Raw genomic sequence first — 26,492 nt, forward strand, 5'->3', positions numbered from 1 at the left:
AGAACTGTTTTTCACAAATGGTATTGTCATTGTTTGGTTGTTGAATATTGTGACTCAAACACTGATCATGCAAAAAATGTAAAAAATATCAGTGTTCAATGTCATTTTCAAACAGTTTTACCGAGTGCAAAATAAACTGAAACTCCTCTCAGATTGCACAATTAAACACATTAATTTCTCAAAATTTCCAATACGTGAGAGGGCCAGGACCCCTCTTGTGCTCTCCCCCTTGGATATTCTAACAGTTTCACTTAGTAAAAAAATTAAAAAACACTTCTCAGATTGCACCAGACTGCACCCTTGCACACATCAATATCTTAAAAATTTCCATGCAATATAGGGGAAAGCCCCTGTGACACTTTCCCCCTAAGCCTCTCGCGTGTTCTCCCCCTGTACTTTCAAACTGTTAAAAACACGCGAGAGGCTTGGGGGAAAGTGTCACAGGGGCTTTCCGCTATCTTGAATTGAAAGAGTACAGCATAAATTTTTAACATTTCTTCAAAAAAGAATTACTGGTTTTTACAGTGATGACATTGACTCGTTGTGCAATATTTACAATTTACAGTCATTAAAATCAAGGAGGACTATTTTTGATTATATATTTTGATACAAATGCATAAATGCAAAGTTTATCGTTAATGCTTTAGCTTCATTTTTTAGTCTTCATGTACCAAGGTTTTCAACTCGGCGTACTACTTTGTTTCATGTGCCATTTGGTAGAGTTAATTGTGTTCGTGACTTCTCTTTTAGTAGAATTCCGAGACAATTTAATTTGCTTTTAAACGAATACAATGACATTGATCCTTTTTCTGTAAATTTAAATGGTTTTAAAAATGTCTTAAAACATTGTTTTCTCAGTATTTGTTAAAGTTTGTTCGTCTTGTCTTCATGTTTTAACTCTGTATCTGTATTTTTACTAACAGTCTTCCATAAATGGCCTCGGCTGTGGAAGTCATTATTAATAAAATAAAAAATAAAATAAAAACTCTGCCCGGTCAGATATCCTAGTGAAAACCCTGTCATAATACCCATTTAAATAAAACAATATACCATATGGTTAGATACTGCGTGAGCTTTTATATCTTTATTTTATTGTGACTTTAAATTTCATTTTAACGGGTTCACCTTTTTTGAACCATCATGAGATAACGGATGATAGTCTATCAGGGTACATCAGGATTTGAAAGGTCTTTACTGTTGCTGTATTTTTTAAATTTTACAATTACATGTATTGGTATTTAACTTTTCTAAGTGGGGGGATCATTCACAATTTCAGAGTTAGAGAGGGAGGTTACTCAAATTCATCATGGTTGGCGAGGGGGGGGGGTTTCACTAGAAATTTAGGAGTTTCAGGCCATTAATTATGACGACTCCCTTATATACAACGCATTACAAACTTGATGACCAATAAAAAAAAAATTTGCACTGCTACTCCATTTGAAAAAAAAAAATTGATGCAGGTCTGACAGTAGAAAAAAAATTGCTGTCACTCTGACTGGAAAAAAAATTTGCTCCCATACCCACTTCCTCCATACTCCCCCCCCCCCCCCACCCAACCCACCCCCTGCGAAATCAAATGGTTCTCCCCTAATTCAAATTTTGAATTTTGCCAAATATGACCTGTCATTTCAGAATTTATCGTGATTCACATTTATTTCGAAAATTTCTCTTTACCATTACTATAAAAGTGTGATTGATTGATGATCCCAAAGATCATGATTATCAGAAGAAGCACCATAAATTTTAATAGTTGAACTGTTAATATCATTTAGTCTCAGAACAGGTTTACGTATCGTTTGTCTTGCGTGCGACGACATGATATCAGTATTTCAGAAAAGTTCACTTTGGCAGATTTAAAGATGAAATATGACTTCTACCTGTTCTACCTATTCGTCAATCATGGTCAATGGAAGTATACCCGAGACTGTAATATTGTGATTGTACTGTAGTGCCTGAACCATCAGCCTAATAAGGGAGCCATCATTATTTACGGCCTGGGGGTCGGAGGAATTGCTTTAGAAACTCCAAAATTTCGAGTAACCCCCCCCCCTCCAACCATGACGTGTTTGAGTAAACCCCCCCCCCCCCATCTCTGCTACAGAAATTTTGAGTTAAGTATCTATACAGTAAAATGGATTGCTGCTGCGACAGGCCCTGTACAGACCCTGATTAAACCCTGTGGTACAGGTCTCTGTTGGAAAGAGGTTCCATTGCTGTGACAGGGGCTGATGTACAGGTCTGTATCCAGTGCTCTGATGCCATGCAGTGTTCTCTGTAGGTTTGTTTACAAGAGGGCGAAGATGTGGTGCGAAAGCACACGTGGGGGGGGGGGGAGGTCAGGAGTGGGTGTCCCCCCTCCTGCTGTTGGAGCTTTTGAAAAATAGAGATTAAAATGGTGTTATTTGGTAGCACTTGGGGAGTATTTTTTCAGATTTTTTTCATATAAAAAACTCAAAGGAACAGAAATCTGAGAGAGTATTCCAAAACTTATATTCCAGTTCACTGATTTCAATGAAGATTACATTTTTTGAAAACGAAAATATAGCGACAGACATACATTTATTCACATTTATTATTTATTATTATTTTCCTGCAATAAAAGATGGGTTTGTTGTCAAGGCATTCCACTGGTTTTAAACTTTATAGAATCAGAATTAGCTTGCTTTACACATTTTCCCCTATCAGTAACCTATACAATGTAGAATATAGAAAGCAGACGTTTCTCATGAATGATCGAATGATCAGGCAAGTATATCAATATTTAATCAGGAAATACTGAAAAATGTACTCAGTACTAGCCTCTAACATAAGGCTTGCCATGTCGAATAGCTATCATTCTCATCTGAAGATCACAATAACATGAAACACATAGTGTAATGAGATTTTAGTTTCTACTTGAAACCACCTGTATTAATATATATATATATATATATATATATATATATATATATATATATATATATATATATATATATATATATATATATATATATGTGTGTGGGTGTGTGTGTGTGTGTGTGTGTGTGTATGTGTGTGTGTGTGTGTGTGTACATATACCGGGTATGAACACACATATCTCAAGCATAACATATTACTGTTCTTTACTATTATTGTTGTATTAATTCATAACTTCATTAAATGCTTCGGTACATATCAACAAAATTGAGTAGCCCCCCCCCCCTCCTTGTTCTCCACTTTTAAGCACCCCCTCCCCTCGTAGCTTTCGATTTTTTTTTAGTGACCCCCCGGGCCATAAATAATGACGGCTCCCTAAATTATGAACATGGTGTGGTAGTTCCCTACGACAACAGCACCGACCTTGAACAACTGCTTACACGACTGAGTTAACCAATTATATTAAAATTTCCTCTCGGGAATCTTTAACCAGAGGTACTAGGTAGCTACTTGAAATATGTGATCACGGAACGCTAAACCATGGACGTGAAAAACGAAGTTGAATACCAGACGTTCGTGACATCACGAGAACATGCTCTCGAAACCCGGAAGTGACGAGAAAAACGTTACATTATATATTCTCCCATTACATGCAGAAATCCTCTCGACATCGACTCCAATTAAAAATCTAGTATGTATTTCTTGCACTCATGCGTTATCACTTTTTTCCCGATTTTTCATACAAAAATACGAATCAACGTCGACCGAAACAGTACTGCCGCAGCGCAAGGTTTTGATTTGTAACCCTTTGGACAGAACCATTTGCTTAGGGGGAACAGGATGCAATTAACCACCCCCTCAAACTTAATTATAACTGCCCAATGAAAGGTAAAACTGTATATAGACATCACACTTCGATTATGTAGACGTTGACCGTAAATCATAGCGGAGATCGTGGCCACTATTTGCAAAGTATTGAACCCCCTCTACTTTGGAAGATACCAATTCACCGGAATAACTCACTGTTTCCCAAGATCAAAAGAACTGTAGTTTGAGGCGACGATACAGTACAGAAACACGCGACCTGACCCATTTGCGCTAGCTCTAAACATGGCCGCTTCGAGTCTAGCCAATGGTGACATAAGTTTGCAAGAGTTAAACGAACTCCTCCGTAAGCTGGAGCTTGGCACCGTACTATCGAAATTCTTTCCAAAGAAACGACCCGAAAGAAGGACCTTCCAAGTGAAACTAGAAACAAGGCAAATTATCTGGAGCCGGGTTCTTGGGAGGCCCGAAGGCGCGGGTAAGTTTAGCGTTTGAAATGATTATCTGAAACGTGAGGCACGTTATATTGAAGTAACACTGGACACTAGTTCATGCCGTACCAGATAAAGGCTTGCGGAAAAAGGGGCCAAATTCAGATGGCACACTGGAGTGATATCTCGTACGTTTTCTCCAAGGTTCAGATGAAAAATGTCAATGATTTGTCGCAGTGTATGTCTATGTAACTACATATTGATTAGATAGCGATTGAGTGTAGAGTGTACTCATGTCGAATACGCCAGTTGTGTTGTTTATTTTATGAACCATAGGTCACAGAACAATCGAAAGGTCACAACACATCAGAAATATCACGAACTTCAAGTTCCAAAGTGACATGTCACTTCCGTGACATGTACAAAGCAAATTCTTAAAATGGGCAATGAATCTGTGTCACTCTCAAATCACAACGATAGACCAGTGCGACCGGGTAGCGTTACTGGAAATTTTGAGCAAAATTTTGCATTTACCATTTAATTTTGCGTTGAAATCTTGTCAGCGCTACTATGGTATTTAACCACTTGTGATAGTCTAGAACCGCGCACTTTAAATCACGGTTTCGAGTTTAAATCGAGGAGTGAAATTTGTATATAACTGGTACATGTCCTTTGTTCTACAGGTGATAAGTAATGCTAATTGTAGACAAACAAACATTGACACAAAAGAACCGCACGGTCCAAAGTAAAGTTTAGAGGGTCTCGGTTGTGTCAGCAAAGGTGGGCGATAGGTTTTTCAGAAATTCAGCGAAAGTGAAGTGATAGATGTAGGAGTTTGATGACTCATCAGCTGATAGAGAGATTGCTACTTTGAGAACCTAATTAGAGACTACTGAGCTATCATGATTTTTACACAATAAAAAACCAAAATATCGATGTCTTAGTCATGACAGGACTGTGTGCAAACAGAAAGACGAAATGTGCTTTACCAAGCAATGAGAAGCTATTTGTTCTGGATTAGGAGGAAGTGTCACTGTGTAACGTGTTGTTCAGCAACAATACAGAAATTGCCTTCAGTTCTGTACACATTCATTTCATTTGATGAAGGAACAGTGTGTTACAAGTAACTACATTAAAATTGTAATATCTTCTGTATATATAATACAGTGACATTTCAAAAATTACCAATGCGGCTGATTTTGCATTTTTAATTTATGTCTTGGAAGTTGAATAAAAACCTGGGTTATTATATACAAATTACATGACTGGAGTTTTTCGCTGTAGTTACCAAAAATTTGACCATGATATTTTTGGTTCTAATATTACCCGGTATTGCATGTGTTTGATTCATATTCTATCTTTATCAGATATTGTAAATTCTGAAAAATAAACGTAATTTTAAGGTGTATGTACGAACGATTTTAAAATGCAACATACATGTTGTTATTGTAGTAATTTGTATTCAATTGCTGTTTAAGAGATTAATTAAAACTCAGACAGAGATGTCAGAATACAGTATCTCTCCCATGTTGAAACTAATTCATGTCATACCATTATCCAGGAAATGTTTGATGCCGCAGCATCATAAATAGTCACGCAAGCTAAAAATCAAACCCAAGATACTAGATTATATACCAACTTCTCAATAAATATTAGGCAGTATACATCATTGCGTACTTTACTCACTAAATCTTGAATTCCATGAAAGTAAATGATATGACAGAATGAAAACTAATGAATTTGCTGTTAAAAAAACGTGAGTGTTCTTTCTACCAAGAACAATGGAGTATCTTGGCAGAAAAAAAGATTAAAAAACAGTGGACAAATGAAAATAAATTCATTCCAACATGTCATGTTGAGAATGAAAATAACTCTGTAATGTATCAATTCTGCTTTAGTAGATAGAATACTTTACTTGGCAAAGATGCTGATAATGTCTTCCTGTATTTCATTCATACAGAGATTTGTGTCTGACTGAGCTAGAAATTTATACAAGCTTGATCTCGACTGGAGTCTGCTATTGCAGTATTGACAGCCATTGCTGTTGTAAGCCTTATTGATAATTCAACATGGTCACATTAGATCTTTTGTCTTACTTCCTAAAATGCAGAGTTTATGAATTTATTATCCAAGTTGTTGGAAACATGGTTTATTCACAGCGCATGAGAATGACTTTACCCCATTACCATCTTTGTACATGTACACTTGGTTTTACCTTTGTTTGGCCATTGTCACATGTCAAACATGATTTCAAAGTTCAGGTGAAAGGTCACCCATGACAAGCGAGATCAATGGTAGTATGGCATACTCTGGCTGGGATACCTGTACTTTAACAGATAATTGACTTTGTAATGATGCAGTAAGGTAATTCTGATAATAAACACACATTAGTATTACTATCAATCTTATCCATTCGTGAAAGTTTTCAGAGAAATAAAACTAGAACATAAATTGAACTATTGATGTTTATTCTATGGAAAGGTTGACTTGTGCTTTTGCTACAGCAGAAGTTCTGACTAGTAAATACCTAGCTTGTCATGACACATTGATTAAATTCTTTCAGATTATCTTTCTATCACTCATGACATGAGAGTTGCATTGGACAGTGTAGGTAGTAGAACATAAAGGTATCCTTATAGTATGCTACTGAAAGCGGAACTGTGTGCGGTTAGTGTTTGTGGAGGTGCGTAATTGTTTGTGGCTGAGAGCTTCAAGTGTTAGACGGTAGAGACATGGATTGGATACCAAGCCAAATATCTAATCAGATTTTGATGACAAATAATGTTAGTATGTTCAGTATTTTGTTGGGTTTTTTTTGAGGAGGGTATCTATTAGGATGTACACATTACTTGGATATATTCCAGTCATGGTATCCCAGTAAGGGATATCACAGCAATCACATTTGGAGACAGCAGGAATGTTCCCTTGGTTTGCAAACTACTGCCTGCCTGTCTATTCCTACACACTGTTGAAACACTGATCCCCCAAAAGAGAGATGCATATATGAATATTACCTCTTGAGCATGGCCTGAAAACATTACCTGTAAAATTTATTTTGTCAATTCCCTTCGTTCTTGACAAAAAGTAAAGTGAATGATATCACGTCAAATAGATATGGTAAATGTGCATAGATCATCTGCAGTGTAGGTGATAAATGTTTCTTGTCTAAGAAAAACTCTAAGGACACTGAAACTTTAAAGAATCCAGTGATTTTCAGTCTGTTTGTTAACAGTTCACAGTACGATATATCAATGAAAGAATTGGAAATCAGTAGTACAATTGAAGAAATCATCATAAGCAGAGTTGAGGGACTCTAGGGACTCTGACATGAGACAAATCTTTGAAAATCTGATATGAGATTGATATCAAATATGGATTGGTGTACGAAAGAGTGTTTGTGATATTTGTCTTGGAGATGGCTGTTTATTCCAGTCATATATTCATTCATAAGCAAAAACATAGATATTGGTAGCTACACAAAGTAGGAACTTGCAATGTTGTTGGATCACATTTTATGAAGAGTGCATCAAGAAACACTCACATTAAAACATTTGAGCAAAACTGTGAATAGATACTGACTCCCACATATCTGTTTGTGTCACTATTTTAGTGCATCACATTCTTTCACTTGTTTTTGCGATTGCTGTGTTGCAGTGGGATTGCTGTGTTGCAGTGGGATTGCTGTGTTGCAGTGCAATTGCTGTGTTGCAGTGGGATTGCTGTGTTGCAGTGCAATTGCTGTGTTGCAGCGCAATTGCTGTGTTGCAGTGCAATTGCTGTGTTTCAGTCAGTGATTTAATCTGTTCATCCCCGTGTTGACTTGACCACACTCACTAGAGATACCTTCAGATAACTGTTGGTTTGGGTGAAGCCATGGTGGTCAACAGGTTAATATGTCGAAGCTGTTTATTGTAAAATTATAAATACATCTACCACTAAATTCTCTAATTCAAGGATTCATTTTCCAGTTATTTGAATTAAAGAATTGGTACTTATGAGGTGACCAAAGTTCTATAATACAGTATATATTTGCTTGCAGAGATTTTAATGCTTATCATAGTGAAAGAATGTTGTTGCACTAGTCAACAAAGATGTTATCCATTCAGTAATTTGGCAAAGGTCATATGGCAAAGTTCAAGGTCACATTGATCTTAATTAATTTTCATTATCAGTACTGCCAATGCAAATACCCATGGATCTAATTTTCATACAAAGGTGATCACACGTAAATTACCGTTGCAATGTCACTCATAAACTCCTTGCTATTGCACAAAGATACAGAGTGTGAACTGTCAATATCCCCCTGAAAGCATTGCTTTACCGTAGGTGAACACGTACATTTCCTTTCGGTTTTGTAAAATAAAATAAAATAAAAGATTACTTTTTCAATAAGTTCATCAAGAGGTTACGAAAGGTACAAGTACTAAAGTACCTGTACATTTCCTAAGCCATTCTGCCATGGAAAAATATTCTCAGCAAGCAGGATGCTCTCTTGTCATGGTGACAAGATAACTGTCTTTTCAGAAGCCCTGGGAATTGTGTCGTGCACTAACTTAATCCCTGCAGATTGGATTTTTGCAGAGTCACTCACCAAGGTAGTCAAGGGATGTATCTGTCAACAGGTTGAAAAATAATTTCCCATGTACTCACTTATAAGTATGTTACTTTCCTCATAATAGGTACACAATTTAAGTGGCACTTGGCATACAAGTATGAATTATGTTATTTACATTTCATTTGCATCACTCTTGTTTTCAAAAATTGTAATAACTTCAAATTTCAATATCGTAATTTAAAAAAGTTTTTCTGGTTTTTCAGTTTCACTAGTATAAATTGCAAAGTTCGATTGTGTTTTGCCAAAATACCATTGGTACATGTAGTTCTCTTTTGTACAACATGTGTTCTGATTTTCCATTTCTCTATGAATTACCAAGTCAGCCACATCTTCCCAAAATATAAATATGATATAATATGAACACTATGCTGGTATGGTAGTGTTCTTGTGTATTTGAATATAAAACCAATCGTAGCAATGGATATACCAGAAGATTTTGATTAGTTAATGACATACATGTACCGGTATGTGCACAAGATTAGTGATGGCGAATGCATAAATGGAGTTAACTGGTCTACTCTAAGCCAAGTGGTATACCCATCGCTAATATACCCATTGCTTAAGTGGATCATACCAGTATATTGAACTGACAGCTGGTGTATGTGCCAACTGTGCTATGTTGCAAATATAGCTCTATTATTTTCATGTCTCCGTAAACCAGCTCATTTTATTTCACCATCAAAGTACAATGTAATAACTGTTACGTAGAAATTTAAAATGTACATGGTTCTTGTTTAAATATCCATTGAATTCTGGATAGGTCTTTAATGCAATAGATTATTGAGTGGCTATGGAAATCTCAAAGTTATCATTATTTACTTAGTCATGTGATAAAATAATCAGACTATTAAAGTAGCTACTGGATTCAGTAGTTTTGTAAATGAGACCAAAACTTGTACTTACATGTAAGCATTGTTCAAAACATTCCGCTGGGATAAACTGACATATTCAAGATACGTACGCTCACACCAGACAGGGGACAAGCATAGCCGAGCCCATATAACACATTTATGACAGGGAAAGATGCATGAACTGCAAATGCAAAGAGTAACGTTAGTTGGTTGGAAAAGACAGACCCGCCCAACTTCATTTTGCACCCATTGTGTATGTGTGTTAGTAACAATACCATGTGGTATCATTTAATACTGTAAGATATTTGCTGATATCTGACCACCATTCAGTTTATTCTATGGTATTTGAGTTTTGCAAATTTCGATAAGGTAATTTTTTAGTAGTTCTTTATTCTTTGAGATGCATTTCTAGCTTGATTTAATCCAACAGAGATATTCTTTGGCTTTCCTTTGTCATAAATAATGCAATTGCACATCCCATACATATGTTTATGCCAGAAACAGTTATTATTACCAGTACACTAGTCTTATTGTAGAACAATCCATAATGTACAACTTAAGTACAGTGTTACGATTTTTTAACTGAAATACTATACAATGGAATGACAAGAGTATAGATGTGTCTTTTTGAACATTACATATATCTTTATTGACAAGATTAAAGTTAATGGTATGGTAGACATAGGTTCAACCCCAAAGCAGCTGAAGTATTATCTTCAATTATCATACATACAATATACATTTCAATGCATTAAATTACTATACTACCAGTAGATAAATAGGTTTATTTGATGTGTTTTTAGGCTTGTAATGTCCTGGTAGTTTACAACATCAGTTACACTATCTACAAATAGCTGATACGGAACAATAGTATAGTTGTCATGAACTGTCTTACAACACCATATATGCCCAGCGGCTGGCAGTCCATGCCTTAAACTGATATGTCCTCAACAGCCAGTAAGGACAAAGCCCAGCAGAAGTGAGTAGTGAAACCAGGCCCTCGCTGCTTATGCTGGCACACTGAGCCAGGCTATGCTTGACAACAGCAGGAGACGGTCAACGTATTCTATAGCAATGAGGGGCAGTGAGAGCTTGGTTACCATCTAATGGTATGCAGTCAAAACGGTTTCAACTGTTTATTTTTCATTCATATCCAATGGATCATTAGTTTTCTTTCAAAGTTTCTGCTTCCTTTAGTACCGATCAACCGATTTTTCAACTCAACATGCATTTATTGCTGAACTACATTTCCTAGAATCTTCTCCTCCCCTGTATCATAAAATGAAACATAGAGGATACATATATAGCAAATAAGTGACAGTTCAGAGCAAATTGTTGTTTAACTGTGCATACTACAAGCAAAGCAGGGACTGTTGATAAGACTTTTGCCAGAAATGTGGCTTTTCTATCCAGCATGATGTCATTTCATTGCACAATAAACTCTGTCTAGATAAAATCTGATGTTATGCCGAGCCAAAAATATTTCCATTTCAACCACAAGCCGTTCACAAAATTTCCTCATCCATTTCATGATAAAGAGTATATCAAAGTGCACTTCAGTTACTAGTGTGCTTTTCATTACATTCATACTTTTGCATTTGAGTGTAATTTCATAAAGTTAACCTCCATCAGTGCTGTCTTGATTTTATGTAATTTACATTAAATCAATTAATTAATTAATTAATAATTAGCCATGGTGGTACTGGTACAATATCTCAATTTACATTGTACACCCTGTTAGTCTCTTAGCTCATATATTTCGCATACAATGAGCACTGTATGATCAATCAACCAATAAAATCATAAATGCATAATTGCTGGTACATATATAGGCATGCTGAGTTGGTTCAGTGATGATGGATGTACTGCACCATATTTGTACATTCATTGATCAGCTGGATAGTTTATACAATATTCAGCAGAAAGATACACATTGGTGTAGTGTACAGTATCATTTAAAGAACACAATAAATACTTTGATTGGTTAATTTGTTGGCTCAGCACCCATGGAGTACATACTGCATGTTTGCTTTTTAAAAAGTTAGATAGTATAGTATGGGCATTGTTGTACTCATAAGGTAAACTCCTTGACTCTCTTGCCAAGTCCCGTATATCATGATCAGGTCGAGGTGGTTAATACCATTTAGATAACACAATCCATATTTTTCAATTCAACAAAGACTTGCACATTTGAAAGCCCCCAAGATATAGATACTATAAACGCAGTTTTTAATAACTTTAACCTGCTATATCATACCATTAGTTGAAACTATTTGTAGGAATTGGCAGATAGCGGATGATACAGTCTATATTGGAAACCAGAACAAAAAATAACTCATTGGTCTTTTGTTGTATCTAAATAAATACTTCTAGAAAAATGCTGAAAAACTCTGAAGTATTGACTGTTATTCAACTTAAAGCCATCATCTGGGCAGGCCAGAACCAATCTGTTCAAATGTGCTAAAATGGCAATGTACTGGACAGACAATTACTGGGTGTGTACATGTCAATTTGTTTTGCAGCATTATCCAATATGGACACCAGGCAACAATAAAGTCAAGTTTTTGATTGAGCCAAAGCAGTAATTTAGGCATTCTTACTGTTAATAGACGATGGTATGTTCAAGCATTGTTAATGCTAATGAACTATGAAGAACATCTAAAATCAGGGTTTCAAGTAAATTTTGTTAAATGTGGTGGTAGACCACTGAAAAATATTTTGAATTAAAATGTTGGTGGCCCTTACAAAATTAATTGCACTGTCATAGTCTGAAATTAGATCTTTCAATGTATTATGTGAAATGTGAAGTATTGCTTGTTTGCTTCACATTTGATGTACTTTAGTTCAAAAGAATTCCTCGCTTTTTGTTTCTTGAATGCTTGAAGGCAATAACATGCAACTTTCACAGGTTGGTGACAGACTGTGTGGTTACATGCAAGCTTCTACCAGGTAACTCAACTTTACAAAGCCCACTCTGTCCAATTTATGGCATCAATAAATTCATTGAAAATGTGAATGACTTGTTTTCTGTCAAAACCTGGATAAATCATTCATATCAGTACAGGTTATGTTTATGATTCCTAGAGATAACCATATCACATGTGCGATGAATAAACCATATTACATTAACAATGAGACAGTCATATTACAGGTATGTAAGGGTAGCTCAAACCCCTAACTGGGACCGCCAACTGGGACTCCCAGTTGGCTTAAAATGCACTCTGGGACCCGGTCCCAGTTCACTTCTGGGACCGGTCCCAGAAGCGAACTGGGACTGGTCCAGTTGGCCTCTGGGACCGGTCCAGTTGGCTTCCCGGACCAGTCCCAGTTGGCTTCAAAATTAACTCTAGGACCCCGGCCGCGGTCCTAGTTGGCCTCCAGGATCAGTCCCAGTACACTTCAGGGACACATCCAATTTGTGAACTGGCACCACTATGAAAAAACCCAGTTATTGGTACTTCATACTAACAATCTGTTAATGTTTTCATCTTTTTAGCCTGCCATAATCGTAGGTATATGCGACATTTAATAGATCCCAACTATTAAAGGCCAATTTGAAAGTAATTTAATTCTTTGTTTTGCATCTGTGTGCACATTCTAGGGTTTTTTCTACTGCCAATGGCTTGAATAGGATTTTACTGAGTAGCTTTCCTGTTTACAAAATTTCACATCTTGTAGTATAACTTCTGATGATTGCGATGAAGGAAGTTTCTGATGATTTTTGTATAGACACTTATGTTGTTACATGGAAATAATCAAGAAAATATAACGTGTGTTTTGATTTTCTTGTATGTGTTTTAGTACTGCCTTCCCGCTCATGTTTCGAAACATTTGAGTGGGCGCTAAACAAAGAATTTGATTACTTTGGCCTTACTGTGATGTACTCATTCTTAGCACTAGTAAGTCCTGTGCTATGGTGTGTGTTGAAATCTTACTGCACGGATCACGTTGATAGAGAGACTGTGTACTGAATCAGATGAAAAAGGAGATGAAAATAACTGTGCAAGACTAGCAATTAACTCATCAAGGCTTTCATTACATTAAAAACAGCAAACAAAACATTGAACGAAAACCCGCTGTGTTTTAATAGAATTGCAATTCACTTGCAGTATATGAGTGGTATCTTAATTTGGACCTAGTTATATTTCTGAACAGATAGACGTAAATAGGAGAGGGGCAACCATTAGCGGATGCATGTACTGGTACAGCAGAATCGATCATTTCATTGTTATGCAAGGAAAAAATAGACATCAATGAGGTTATAATAGTCCCATTACATTTTAAGACAAAGGGTTTTGAATATACAAGTCAACAACATGCACTGCTTCAAAACTTCATTGACAGCTAGTAGCTATATAGTATACGCTGTCTCAGTGTTTTCTATTTCAGTCTGTATGTCTGTCATAGCTCAATGGAGCTACGAGTCCCAGAATTGAAATGAGACCTGACTGTCCTAGATGAAACAGGGAGATGTTAGCTTTCCCACACAAAAAACACATAATTTTCACAACAGTACAGAGAATATGAATAAAACAAGTGCATAATTGCTACAAAAGGCATATAGTGGGATGGGAAACTTCTTTCCCATTAATGTTATCGTTTCGTCATTACAGCATGGAGGTACCTTACCTCCATGGTACAGTTCATTTGATACAAGTGCGTTTCCCACAATCATAATGGTCCCAGTTACGTCGAGCTAGGCTTCTGGGACCGGTCCCAGTTCGCTTCTGGGACCAGTCCTAGAGGCCAACTGGGACCGGTCCCAGTTCGCTTCTGGGACCGGTCCCAGAAGCGAACTGGGACCGGTCCCAGAGTGCATTTTAAGCCAACTGGGAGTCCCAGTTGGCGGTCCCAGTTGGGGGTTTGAGCTACCCTTACATACAGTCATATTACTCATAAGCATATGACATGTAGAATCAGTCTACGTGATTTGAAAATGAGCATTATACATGTGTGACAACTGAAATTTAATTTTGTGGTGTAATAAATGCAGAAGTACGTGTAAATTAGCAATCCCTTCCTCTTACCACATGTTGATCCAATTTTCAGTAAATCTGAATTTACCATTCATTGAAGTTTGAATTCAAAGGCCTGCATGGAATGGGTGTTTAGCTAATGAATTTAACTTTCAGTTACACTGTAATCTGGCAGAAAAAATGCCTCAAAATCATAATATTCTTTCTTTAGTGCCATCACAGTAGTAGAAGGGCTTTGATTCAGTGTATAATTTTTCTGTCACAGTTGACGAAACCTTCATGGTTATCAGTGGCTGTCCAAACAGTGCCTAAGCGTTTGGCTTTGTGCTCCAAAATGAAAAACTTGTAATTTAGTCAGTTTCAACTGAAAAAGTGTGTATATTTGAACCACGCACAGTTTATATACAGTATGCCCACTACGTAGCCATTTTGTTTGAAAGTTTTTAAAATTTTTATATGCATTTAGAGCCAGCACTTTGAACTGTATTTTTCAAGTTTTTATCAAAGAAAGTTTGCTATTCAGTTACTAGTCTAAAGTTCTACATAAAAATATTCCATTTTACGATTTGAAAAATGAAATGGTCCTCATGTAAATCTACAAGTAGTGTTTACAATCCATCATGTTCTCTATTTCAAGGAATGTGAAAACTCCTTGTGTCAATGGGACATGAGTGTAAACTGAAAAGTTTTATCTGTGCCTTCCTTGATCTTGAAGACAAGTTTTGCCTCATACAGCACTCAACAATAACCAGTAGCAGAATATTATGCCATGCTCAATACATGTGGGCTGACAGTATGATGCATGCATACCCTGGTATCATATATGCTGCAGGCACCAGTTCTCAAACCTGTTGTTAAATCTATCGCACAAAGGTCGTGACCTCTCTGCAGCTATAGTTTTTCAATTCCTTTAAAATTTGTCATTAAGATAGAACACGCCTCGGCGATAGATATTCAAACTCTCAAACTTTTGCAATTCTTTCTGAAATACCACTTGTTGGGGCTCATTTTAAAGCTCTTGAAAACTTTTCACCAGCTTAGTTTTTCAAAATTCAAAAATTTTACTTTTCTCCTTAGAGTTAACACAGGGATGGCAGCCATTTTGAATTTTAAATACCATTAAATCTTGGGTTATTTGTTTCTCTTGTACCAAAATTTGCACAGTGACCCACGATATTTATTCTTGATTTTGAAAGAGAATGGTTAAAAGTTTCCTTAAGGAAAGTTTGAGTAAAATTTTAAGTTTTTCACATTCGAGGCACATACTACCTTAAAGAGTAACAGATCAAATATGTATCAGTAATTACGGTCTATTTTCTTGAAAAAAGGAAAATGGAGGAACTGGTTGCAAGTTTATTATATGAAAATGAAAGGGGCCTGTCATAATGATATGACAACTACAAATATTGCATGTTCATAATCATGCACTCTGCATATGAATTCCTTCACGAGTTCTTTCTGTTGTATTTAACTTAAGCACACCCAGCAACAGTATACCTCAAGATTTTGACCAGTTCAACACATATATGCACTCGCTATCGCTCGTGCATATATGAAGTGAAGTGAAATGGTCAAAACCGAGTGGTATACTGTCGCTGGCTATGATTTATTGCTATTATATCATAACAGTATATTCAGTGTTCTCCCCAGGAGTTTTTGAGAAGAGGGCGAAAAACAGCGATTAAAATGGTGTTATTTGGTGGCACTTGGGGAGTATTTTTTTCAGATTTTTTTCGTATAAAAAACTCAAAGGTATGGAGATCTGAGACAGTGTACCATAACTTTATTACAGTTCACTGATTTCAATTATGAAGGTTTCATTTTTTGAAAACGAAAACGTAGCGAGAGACATACATTTATTCATCGATGTCAAAATTATCACCATAACACTCAGGTTTGGGGAGCATTTTTTCAGATTTTTTTCGTAAAAAAACTCAAAGGAAAAGAGATCTGAACAGTGTTCCGTAACTTTTATTACAAACGAAAACATAGTGAGTCTAGAGACATACATTTATTCATCGATGGCAAAATTATCACCATAACACTCACGTGTTCTCTCCTGATAAAAGTCCGACCAAGCCTAAAATTAGGTTGTTTTGCTTTTGGAAGGAATACACAAACGAAATTCTAACCTCCTATAAAAACTTCAGTGTACTCTGCTGTCCTTGGTTACCCTCAAGCTCCTTGCCATGTTTACTCAGCTAAGTCGGTTACCTAATGCACGGTCCCTATGGAGGGACCGTGGCTAACGTAACGTTACGGACTGAGCCATGCAAATATGGCTGCCTTCGATGAGTTGCACATGGGCTTATGATCTCGGATGACATCACAAACTCGCGAGATTTGCAATATCGATGAGAATTACGTTTGCAGTCTGCAGGATCGACGCTCACGCTCGCATTTTGCTTGTAAATCACTGTCAACTTTTTTTCCCCGTACATTTTATTGTTTTATTTTTCAAAAAAATAAATCTTTTTATTTCTGGCAAGGGGGCGCTCGGAATTTACAAGAGGGCGCCACGCCCCTGTTACCTTATTCAGGGAGAACACTGATATTGAAATTCTGGCATGGAACGTCAAAAATGGATTTTTGCTCTTGCCGAAAGCTCGCGCATGTGCCAACCATTGTATATCGTGAATATACCACAGTTCTTTTCACATCTCGACTAATCAGATCACTGCATTTGCACTATCAATATACTGGTATGATATGATTAATGATATCAGTCTTCTTATAATTTTGTTGAGTCATATTATTGATATTGTGACAGTATTGGCAAAATAGATTGTTTTGGCTTATTTGTATTTTCATATCACGGTACATATGTAAAATTGAGCTCTCTGTATATCAATCGCTACAGGAAGTCGCATTTGAAAAACTAGTCCACCCTTGATTATAAAGTTTAACGTAATATGCAGAACTGATGCATAAAATAAACAAAACAAAACTGAACCAAAAAATGCTTCTCTGTAAGGTTTGCATCACATGGCAAACAAATGCTAGCTTCCTTTTTATTCATATTCATAGTGATACACATTCACCTTATCTATTTACCATTAAGTACATTCATTACTATGGATACGACTCATGATGGCGTATCTTCTCATTTTCCATATTCTTTTTTAGATTCAGAAATTGGATCCAACCTTCGATGTAGCAAAAATCCCTTGAGTCAGTTCTATTATCCAGTGTTGTTGCTTTTCAGACGGAGTGGCAAAACGGCCATTGATTGGCTGCCCATAGAGTCTCACTATAGCATTGAATGCACACAATGACAACAACACTGTTCAAAGTTTGCAGTCAAAGAACAGGAGCCTCTTTTCCTCTTACCTTGAGGAACAATGGATCAGCAATGAATACTTTGAAGTATACAAGCGCTTGTTCTTGATATACAAAAATGAGGTTGGTCTGTTGTTGATTTCACAAACAAGGAAATAGTCTGTATCATTGTACTGTAGCATAGACATTGTCATGATAATAGTCCTCACAGAGCTATACAATCCTGCACAAAACATGAAACTCGCACGATTGTATCATGTGAAGTGTCATCGGTTAATACCCTCCATATTTTCAAGGATCAAGTATTAACCCATGTCCTGCTTGGCCTGTCACCTTCCATGCTGCCAACTCAGTGAAACGTGGTATTGAGCTGTATCCTACATGTACATGTAGTTTCACCAGCTTTGCATGTTTCATATACGTATGTAAGAATGTAACGTATTGGTAGCTGTTTGAGCCTCAAAGATCCACCTAGACTTCATTGCCTATTACTTGTGCATGTACCGGTACACATACCTGCACATGAATTTCACTGACATGACACCTTGACACACTTGAATACCAATTTCTTGGCACCCTAAAAATCAATTCAACTTGCTGTGATGTGGTAGGAAGAAGTTTAATATCACAGCCTGTCATCAATGACTATTTCTGATATGAGAATTTGAAGTTGACAGTAAATGTCCTAAGAAAAGCAGTGATAATATTTTTATTCGGAGTGTACTCTGTACACCGATAGTACTCTGACCCACAGCTACTGTCACATTTGATGAGCTAGCTAGCTTTTATTTCACAGGCAGTCATGCATTTTAATAGTTTCATCAATGTCATAAGTGCCTGCTATACATGAATTCAAAATATTTTCACTTCGGAAGAGTTGATTTGTATTGATTCAAAAAATCAAACAATATTAGTAAGTCTTGAAGTCAACAAATTTTTATGGATAATGTAGCTAACTGATCTCCCCCCCCCCCCTACAAATTTTATTGATGAATTTGTTTGAACACAGAATTTGATCGGAACGTTAAATATATCCTCATCAGTAAGAGTAATAAAGTCATATTTACAATATCCTTGGACTTTAAACCATGTTAAGCTCAAAAGTTTTAAATTTAATAAATTTAAAAAGAGTTTTCACCAGAATCTCAGAAAGTTATCATTTCCCCTTCTCTTTCTTTGTGATTAAGAGACCACAATTCACTCTTCCATCAGTGGTTTCTGACTTTCTGAGATTCTGGTGAAAACTGCTTTTAAATTTATTAATCTGAGTAGTAGTGTAAGGTGACAACACAGCAATTTGGATGTTGATATGGTTGTGTTTTACAGGTATATCTGGTATAAAACACAGTATTTTTTTGCTCAATAGGTAGCTGCTGCAGCATTTGATCGATATTGATAACAACAAATATGAAACTAATGTGGAAATGCATACCATTTGTCATGAAGATCCATAGCCTTTTGGAAATAAACACATCAGTAACATTTCAATCTGTCATTTAATCCAAAACAGAAAACATGTTTTGCTCATATCTTAGCTTCCATTAATGTACTGACTTCGTCAGTCATTGCTTTGAATAACACTTGCAGCCTCAGCCTCTTAGAATGGCAAAACACACCTACCCATAGGAATAAGATGGTGTTTTGGTCAAAGCACTTACTGGAAAAATTTCTAACCTTTTCACCCCAATATTCCTGTTATCTTTGACTCAGAGCATAATTTGCTTATGATTGGGTGATTCCATTCTGTACAAGGAGAGGGGAGAATTCAGAAATGGCAGTTTGTAACAGTTACATAGGGTGTGCGACAGAGGGCAATCATAGATTGCATTTTTCCAGAATCATGAATGTCTCTGTTGCTGGCTTTGCTTTCAATTAGGTCAATTACTATCACTAAATTTGAACATTTTGTTACGTGAGAATAAATTTACAGATTACTCATATGGAACAAAACAATGCCACATAATGTAAAATTATTATATCAAATACCATAATGTACATGTCAGTGTTTTTGTATGGTAAGCAGGTAGAGTTCCCCTGGTATATCAAGTTAATTAGATCAGGGAACAGCAGCAATGTTACCAGGTTTTCCAAATTATTTACACCGATATATTCCCAAACCTTAGCTAAAATACTTCATGTACACAGTACCAGTGATAACAAACTGAATTGATACAAGTATATATGTACCGGGTATGTACCACTGCATTATACATTTGGCTTTTAGGTCTAAAAACAAAAAGGCATAAAAGTTGACATTTTTAAAACATACTGTTATATCAGTAATATTTGTCAGGTTGAAAAGAGAGGTTGGAAGTGAAAACATCTTCAAATGATGCATAGTACTTTTCCAGTCGTACCATTGTCTCACTAGATATGAACTGAAAATGCTGTGTTTTAGTGTATGCTGCACAGTTTTCTGTAAATTGACACCCATTTCTTCGACATTACTGAGTATTTTCACAAGTTTGCAATTCCATTAACATGCAAGAAGTGACTGAGTGATCTGGAAAATGTAATCAGTATATTCCCATGTCGTGTTATTGTCAACATCATTAACAAATTAGAGAAATTCCATCATCAAGTTTGATGCAGCCATGTGCATTCTACAGATAAAGGGAAATTTTGAACAATTAAATATGCAAATTACTTAAAATTGTCATGAAACTGTATCATGCCATTGTTGTTATGAGCAATGTCTGTACATTTCATGAAATTTGATGCAGTCACTAATCATACGTAAATTAACTGACATGAATTGCTAAATGTTTTCCACTGTTGTCACACCTTTGACTCATGATATGTATCAATTTCATCAACTTTCTTCAAGTCCTTTCAAAAATTTACCCCCGTTTTGAATGTTCATTAAAAATATTAATTACCATTATATGGCATCACACGACTACCTATCCCTTTTATTAAATCATTATGTCATCAGTATGAGCAGCAAGTTTCATCAACTTCTGTCAAGTCCTTCTAGATATGAATCTTGGATTATGCAAGTTTGCTAAATAGGCAAATGAGGAATGTTATTGTCATGAAATTACAACAAAACTTTGACATGTCACATATTTCTGTGATCAATATTTGTAATGTGATTCATCAGATCTGATGCACTTATTTTGAGAATATCTGGCTACGGAACAAATGACTATGCAAATTAGCATTAAATATGCAAAATACACCCACAAAAGAAACTAGTTAGTTCTGGCAATTTTCATACAGAAGTTAGGTACCTAAAAATCTAATGAGCTGTTCTTGAGATATCAAATTGTCAGACACACACCAAAATATAGGCAGGCTTACGATATCTAGTATATAACAATTGCCAATAGCGCTTTTTATTGCAAATGTATTATTCAGACTTGTACCCCATGTATTTAACTTTGTCACACTGTCCCATAGATATAATTGTAATTTGTGATTTTATTAGGTCTCATCATAATTAATAAGCTATAATGTTTCATCCAGATCTTTATAAAAGCTGTATATTTAAACTAAAATTGTACCACTTTGAACAGAAATCTATTCAATGATTCATAGCACCTTATTGTCTACTTGTTCTCTTTTTGATGTGTAATCATTACCAATGATGAACATGGACTTTGCTTTCAAGGACTTTTGACTTGCAATCCAACAGAAGTTAGTGGTGAATCATCATGGGTCTACGTCGTGCTGCAAAGGTCAGACACACTGGGTTTGATATCTCAAGAGACCCACTGGTTAGCAAGGTTGATAAAAATCAGAGCAAGTGCTTCACAACAGTGGCAGCTACATGAATCTGCTTTATAAGATGAAACTGCCTTATTTTGGCTACTGAGTAGTAGCAGGTATTCCAAACTACAATTTGTGAATAAATATTTGGTAGCTGGGAAGATCTTTGATTTAAATTCTCTATTTCACATTCATTGATCATAAGAACTCTATGGAATTATCCTCTACATTTAACATTATCTGTGATGATGAAGACAATTCTAATTGACTAACAGACACTGTGTGATAGATACAGCCTTTTTTTTAAATTTCAATAGAGAAAGCATGGAAGTTATTTTATTTACAAAACTTTCTTGTAAACAAATGCCTTTTGTACTGCTGTTTTCCAATGAAAATATGAACAGTATATAAATGAAGGGCTGACTTTTTGAAGATTTTGACATTGGAAAAGCAAGACATGATGTCAGCTATTGAGTTTTTTCTTTGTAATGCAAGTTTTACATTTTGTACCAGCATATAGTAGAGTAAAAATTTGGGAAACTTAGTTGTTACTGTAGGTACATTTGCTTGCTGATTGAAATGGCTTTACTCAAAGTGAAGTTGTCACTTTAATCAGCACAAATTTGTGTCATACAAGTCTAAATAAGAATTCAGTCTGTGTAAGAGTTAAATTCACCTCCCTACATATACCGTAAATTGTATACAGCCACCAACTTTCCAAGATAAATGTATGGTGGAAAGCAGTGTACTTTTAGATTGGCACCATCAGCCATCCTTTAAAAGGAAATGTTTGAAATCAGAATGCTGTACGTGCTGACCAAATAACTGACAATCTGTTTTTATCATGGTAAAAACTCTGCTATCACATCTGATTTTAAACCATATGCAACAACTCGCAGAATGAAGGGAACATTTAAGATTCAAAGATACAATCAACTGATAATGATAGACTATCATAATGGAGATAATATGTCTTCCAAAAGCGATAACCAGAAATCACACACACACACACACACACACACACACACACACACATACATACACACACATATATATATATATATATATATATATATATATATATATGTGTGTGTGTGTGTGTGTGTGTGTGTGTGTGTGTGTGTGTGTTCCATTGTCATGACAATAAACATACCATAGACCATACAAATTTTACTTAAAATGTGCAGACACACTGTCACCATCATTGTATAAATAGGATATCTGTAACTTATCAGTGACCTCACACTGAACTAAGAATGTGAACAACACAGAAACCTAAGACATCAACAGGACAAAAGTTGGCATGGAACATTGTGGTGTCCATGAATATGCAAGAAAAGTGGGACACCAAAGGTCATGCCATATTTATAACAAATGTGAATGACCCCTCAAGTACAAGGAAACTTAAACAGTGAGAAGGAAACTTCTGAGAAGAACCAACCATGCAAACATTCATACGAATGCATGCTGTGTTTGTGAAAGAGGTTGGCAAACTGCCAGATGTTACTCTATGACCTTTATTCAGGACACTGAACACTGAAAATGTAATGGTATGCTGTCAGTTGTAAGAAAAATGACAAAGAAGTTAAGTATTCCAGGTGATGTGTGTAGAGTTCACAAAATGAAAGACAAGGGCTTCTGAAACAATTATACTCCATGCGTAATTTCGAGAGTTCACTTCAACAGTCTCCCATATATTAACATGATATACCGGGCACTTCGTCATAACAGTGCAGGGGATGTGATGAGCAACTTAATTTGTTATTTAGTGGTACCTGGACAAGTACACAAAACTATCAATTACCCACAAGTCTCTTTGATTTGTAACAATGGATATTGGACTTTTAACATGCTAACAAGTTCTACTTTAAGAATTAGTTCACATTTTGAGCCTTTAAATTATCACCACATAATGTTTAGGAAAGGAACATCTTTGAAAAGTTTATAATGCTGAAAATTCAAAATGCAAAGTCTATCAACGATCAAGATTCACAGGTAGTGGGAAAGGGTGCGGTACCATTAATTATATCATACCAGTATATTGATGGCGCTAATATAGCGATCTGATTGGTCGAGATGCAAAAAGAACCGTGGTATATTGGCGATATACCATGGCTGGCACACGCGCGAGCTCGCGGCAAGAGCCAAAATCCTTTTTTTGATGTTCTATGCGAGAATTTCAATATACTGTTATGATATAATAGCAATAAATCACACCCAGCGAAGATATACCACTCGATTTTGACCAGTTCACTTCATATATGCACTTGCTATCGCTCATGCATATATATGGTGAACTGGTCAAAATCTCGTTGTATACCATCGCTGGGTGTGCTTTATTGCTTAATTATATCATACCAGTATATTGAACGCGTAAATGCAGCAATCTGATTGGTCGAGACGCGAAAAGAACCGTGGTATATTGGCGATATACCACGGCTGGCACAAGCACGAGCTCTCGGCAAGAGCCCAAATCCTTTTTTTGGCATTCTATGCGAGAATTTCAATATACTGTTTATGATAGCAATAATTCACACCCAGCGACAGTATACCACTCGATTTTGACCAGTTCACTTCATACCGGTATATGCACTTGCTATCGCTCGTGCATATACCGTTATGTCATGAACTGGTCAAGATCTCGTGATATACCATCCCTGGGTGTGCTTTATTGCTTAAATATTGCACAGTGTCAGTGTGTGCAAACATGAAATAATCTAATGGTGGGGGTCATTCTTCATGAGGAGCTAACGTACTGGTATTATATAGTGGTACATGTATATATTTCCTTTGTTACATCAACTACACATTTTAAAGTTACTTTATTTTGTAGCAGCAAATTTTAATAAACTAGTTTCCCTATTTTTATCAAAACTATTATTGGCCATTTGTACAAAACTCAGGAAATTGTTTCCTCTCACATACAATTCACATTTTCAAATTATTCATGGAAAAGCAATGAGAGTTGGCAATAGCTTAAAACTATAATCATCAAATTAATGAAAAGTGCTCATTGGATGTCTTTACATTCAAAAGATATCAATAAATATCCTTGTGTTCAAATTATGATGAATTATTGGTACAGTAATATCAAGTACTGCGTTGTATCAAAACAAGTCAAAACTAGATGATCCTATTCTTGTTTATGTATTCTGCATACAGTAATTATCATACAACTGCATAATCAGTATTACCTGTTTTGTCAAGCTGTTGGGATAAAAACCCGCCGCTCCAGACAAAAATTTTCACTGTCCTTGACCTCTGACCATTGAATTTGCATACTACTTGAAATGTGGCTGTGACTTGAGGTTGTGTGTATATAATCACAATTTATGCTTTGAAATTGGCCAAAGCTTCATCTGATCTGTGTTACAATCATCTCACTGTTTCTTGATTGGTTTGTGTAGGACAACACTTGGATTAAGATCCACTACATAACGTGTTTCATGCATAATCCACATTGACTAGGGTACATTAAATTAGAAGGGAGATTATCGTATGAATGCGAGGCAAATTAAAATATTAATTAAAGGAACTGATAACAAAATATCATTCCTATGTATTACATAACAAATATTACACTCGGCAAAGGCGGTTCATGGTTTATAACATACTGTAGTCACAATTCGCTGTGTACAGTGCTGGGAGAAGACTGCTGTGTACCGGTATACTGCTGTGCACAAAGGGGAGGGGTACAGAGTATGAAATTTCTATAGGTGTGAGCAAATGTATCAACAATACAGAGTACAGCTCTGCCAACAAAGAATTTTTATTTAAACACTTACATCTAATACACATAGATCATCAACGTTTGCACATGTCTTTGATATATAGTTTCTTGAACTCCTGCAAATTTAAGGAAGTTCAGGTGCTTGTAAAATCAATCCTCACTGTTTGTATTCCATTACCTAGTAACAGGGTTTCACTGAACCAGTTACAGGTAGTGATCAAACCATGTTACAGGCGTGTCCTGTAATCTGCCAGTACTTTGCTAGCCATGTACCCATCTATGTCTATGTGGATCACATTGTGTTACGCAAATGATGAGTAAAATATGGGTTAAAAAGACCAGTGACCCAGTGTTTTTGTAGGATACCAATTCTTTACCCAGACTGGTGAATTTTCCACCCCTATGAACTGAAAGCCCCGTGTCAACAATTGTGGCCTTGTAGAGTAAAGAATGTGTTCTGCATAGAGAAGCAATGAATTCATCTTCTATCTGTCATGGAACTTACAAATACCAGTGAATCTGTTTACTCCTACACCAACCAGTTGTCAATGTACCAATGACATCACAGATCTCTTGGATTAAGAAATATTCAAGCCCATTGACTTTGGGTAATGCTTTTTCAGTTCTTGACAGGTGTACCAGAATATGTGACACTGCAACAGCTCTTAACTGTCACGTTTACCTTCATATTATGACATTTTTGAGTTACAATGAATACCTACATGTGATCAGCCTTGATATGGCAACAAAACTCAGTACGTCTGTAGTAAGTTACTTTGGACATATTTAGTTTCTAGTGTTCACTTTGCCTTGGTTTGCCAACATGCTTCTACAATCATGATATGAACAGGCTGTAGATGTTCATACATGCTGGGATAAAATGTAATAATATGCACTATGTTCAAAAACGTGCAAAGATTTTGTTGATAACAGCCATAGGGTTAACTGAGTAGTAGAGTAAGCGTTCAGTCAAAAGATGTGTTCATTATTAGTTTGACTGAAACAGAATGGTATTTAAACTAACATTGTCAACAAATTTCAAGATTATCATGGATACAAGCATTAACTTTGTTAAGTTTTTACAGTCGTTGTTTTTTGAATTATTGACAAGAACATTTTGAACGATAGTTCCCAAACAAATCAAAAGTAAGCAGTCAAGTTGATTTACTGGTCCAATTT

The 26,492-nt window shown here is 36.0% G+C and overlaps 1 protein-coding gene across 2 annotated transcripts in view; it reads left to right on the forward strand.

Moving 5' to 3' along the window:
- The first annotated feature begins 3,775 nt into the window (after window positions 1-3,775).
- Window positions 3,776-26,492, forward strand: part of LOC139147166 (1-phosphatidylinositol 4,5-bisphosphate phosphodiesterase gamma-1-like) — a 91,742-nt gene continuing 69,025 nt past the window's right edge. The window contains exon 1 of one of the 2 annotated variants that reach the window (XM_070718080.1): window positions 3,776-4,198. In XM_070718080.1, coding sequence (XP_070574181.1) covers window positions 4,006-4,198 — 193 coding nt within the window. In that variant the 5' untranslated portion in view covers window positions 3,776-4,005. The remainder of the gene's footprint in view (window positions 4,199-26,492) is intronic. The other variant, XM_070718079.1, reaches the window with a different exon arrangement.

Source organism: Ptychodera flava, chromosome 13 (assembly GCF_041260155.1).
Source record: "Ptychodera flava strain L36383 chromosome 13, AS_Pfla_20210202, whole genome shotgun sequence".
NCBI lineage: Eukaryota > Metazoa > Hemichordata > Enteropneusta > Ptychoderidae > Ptychodera > Ptychodera flava.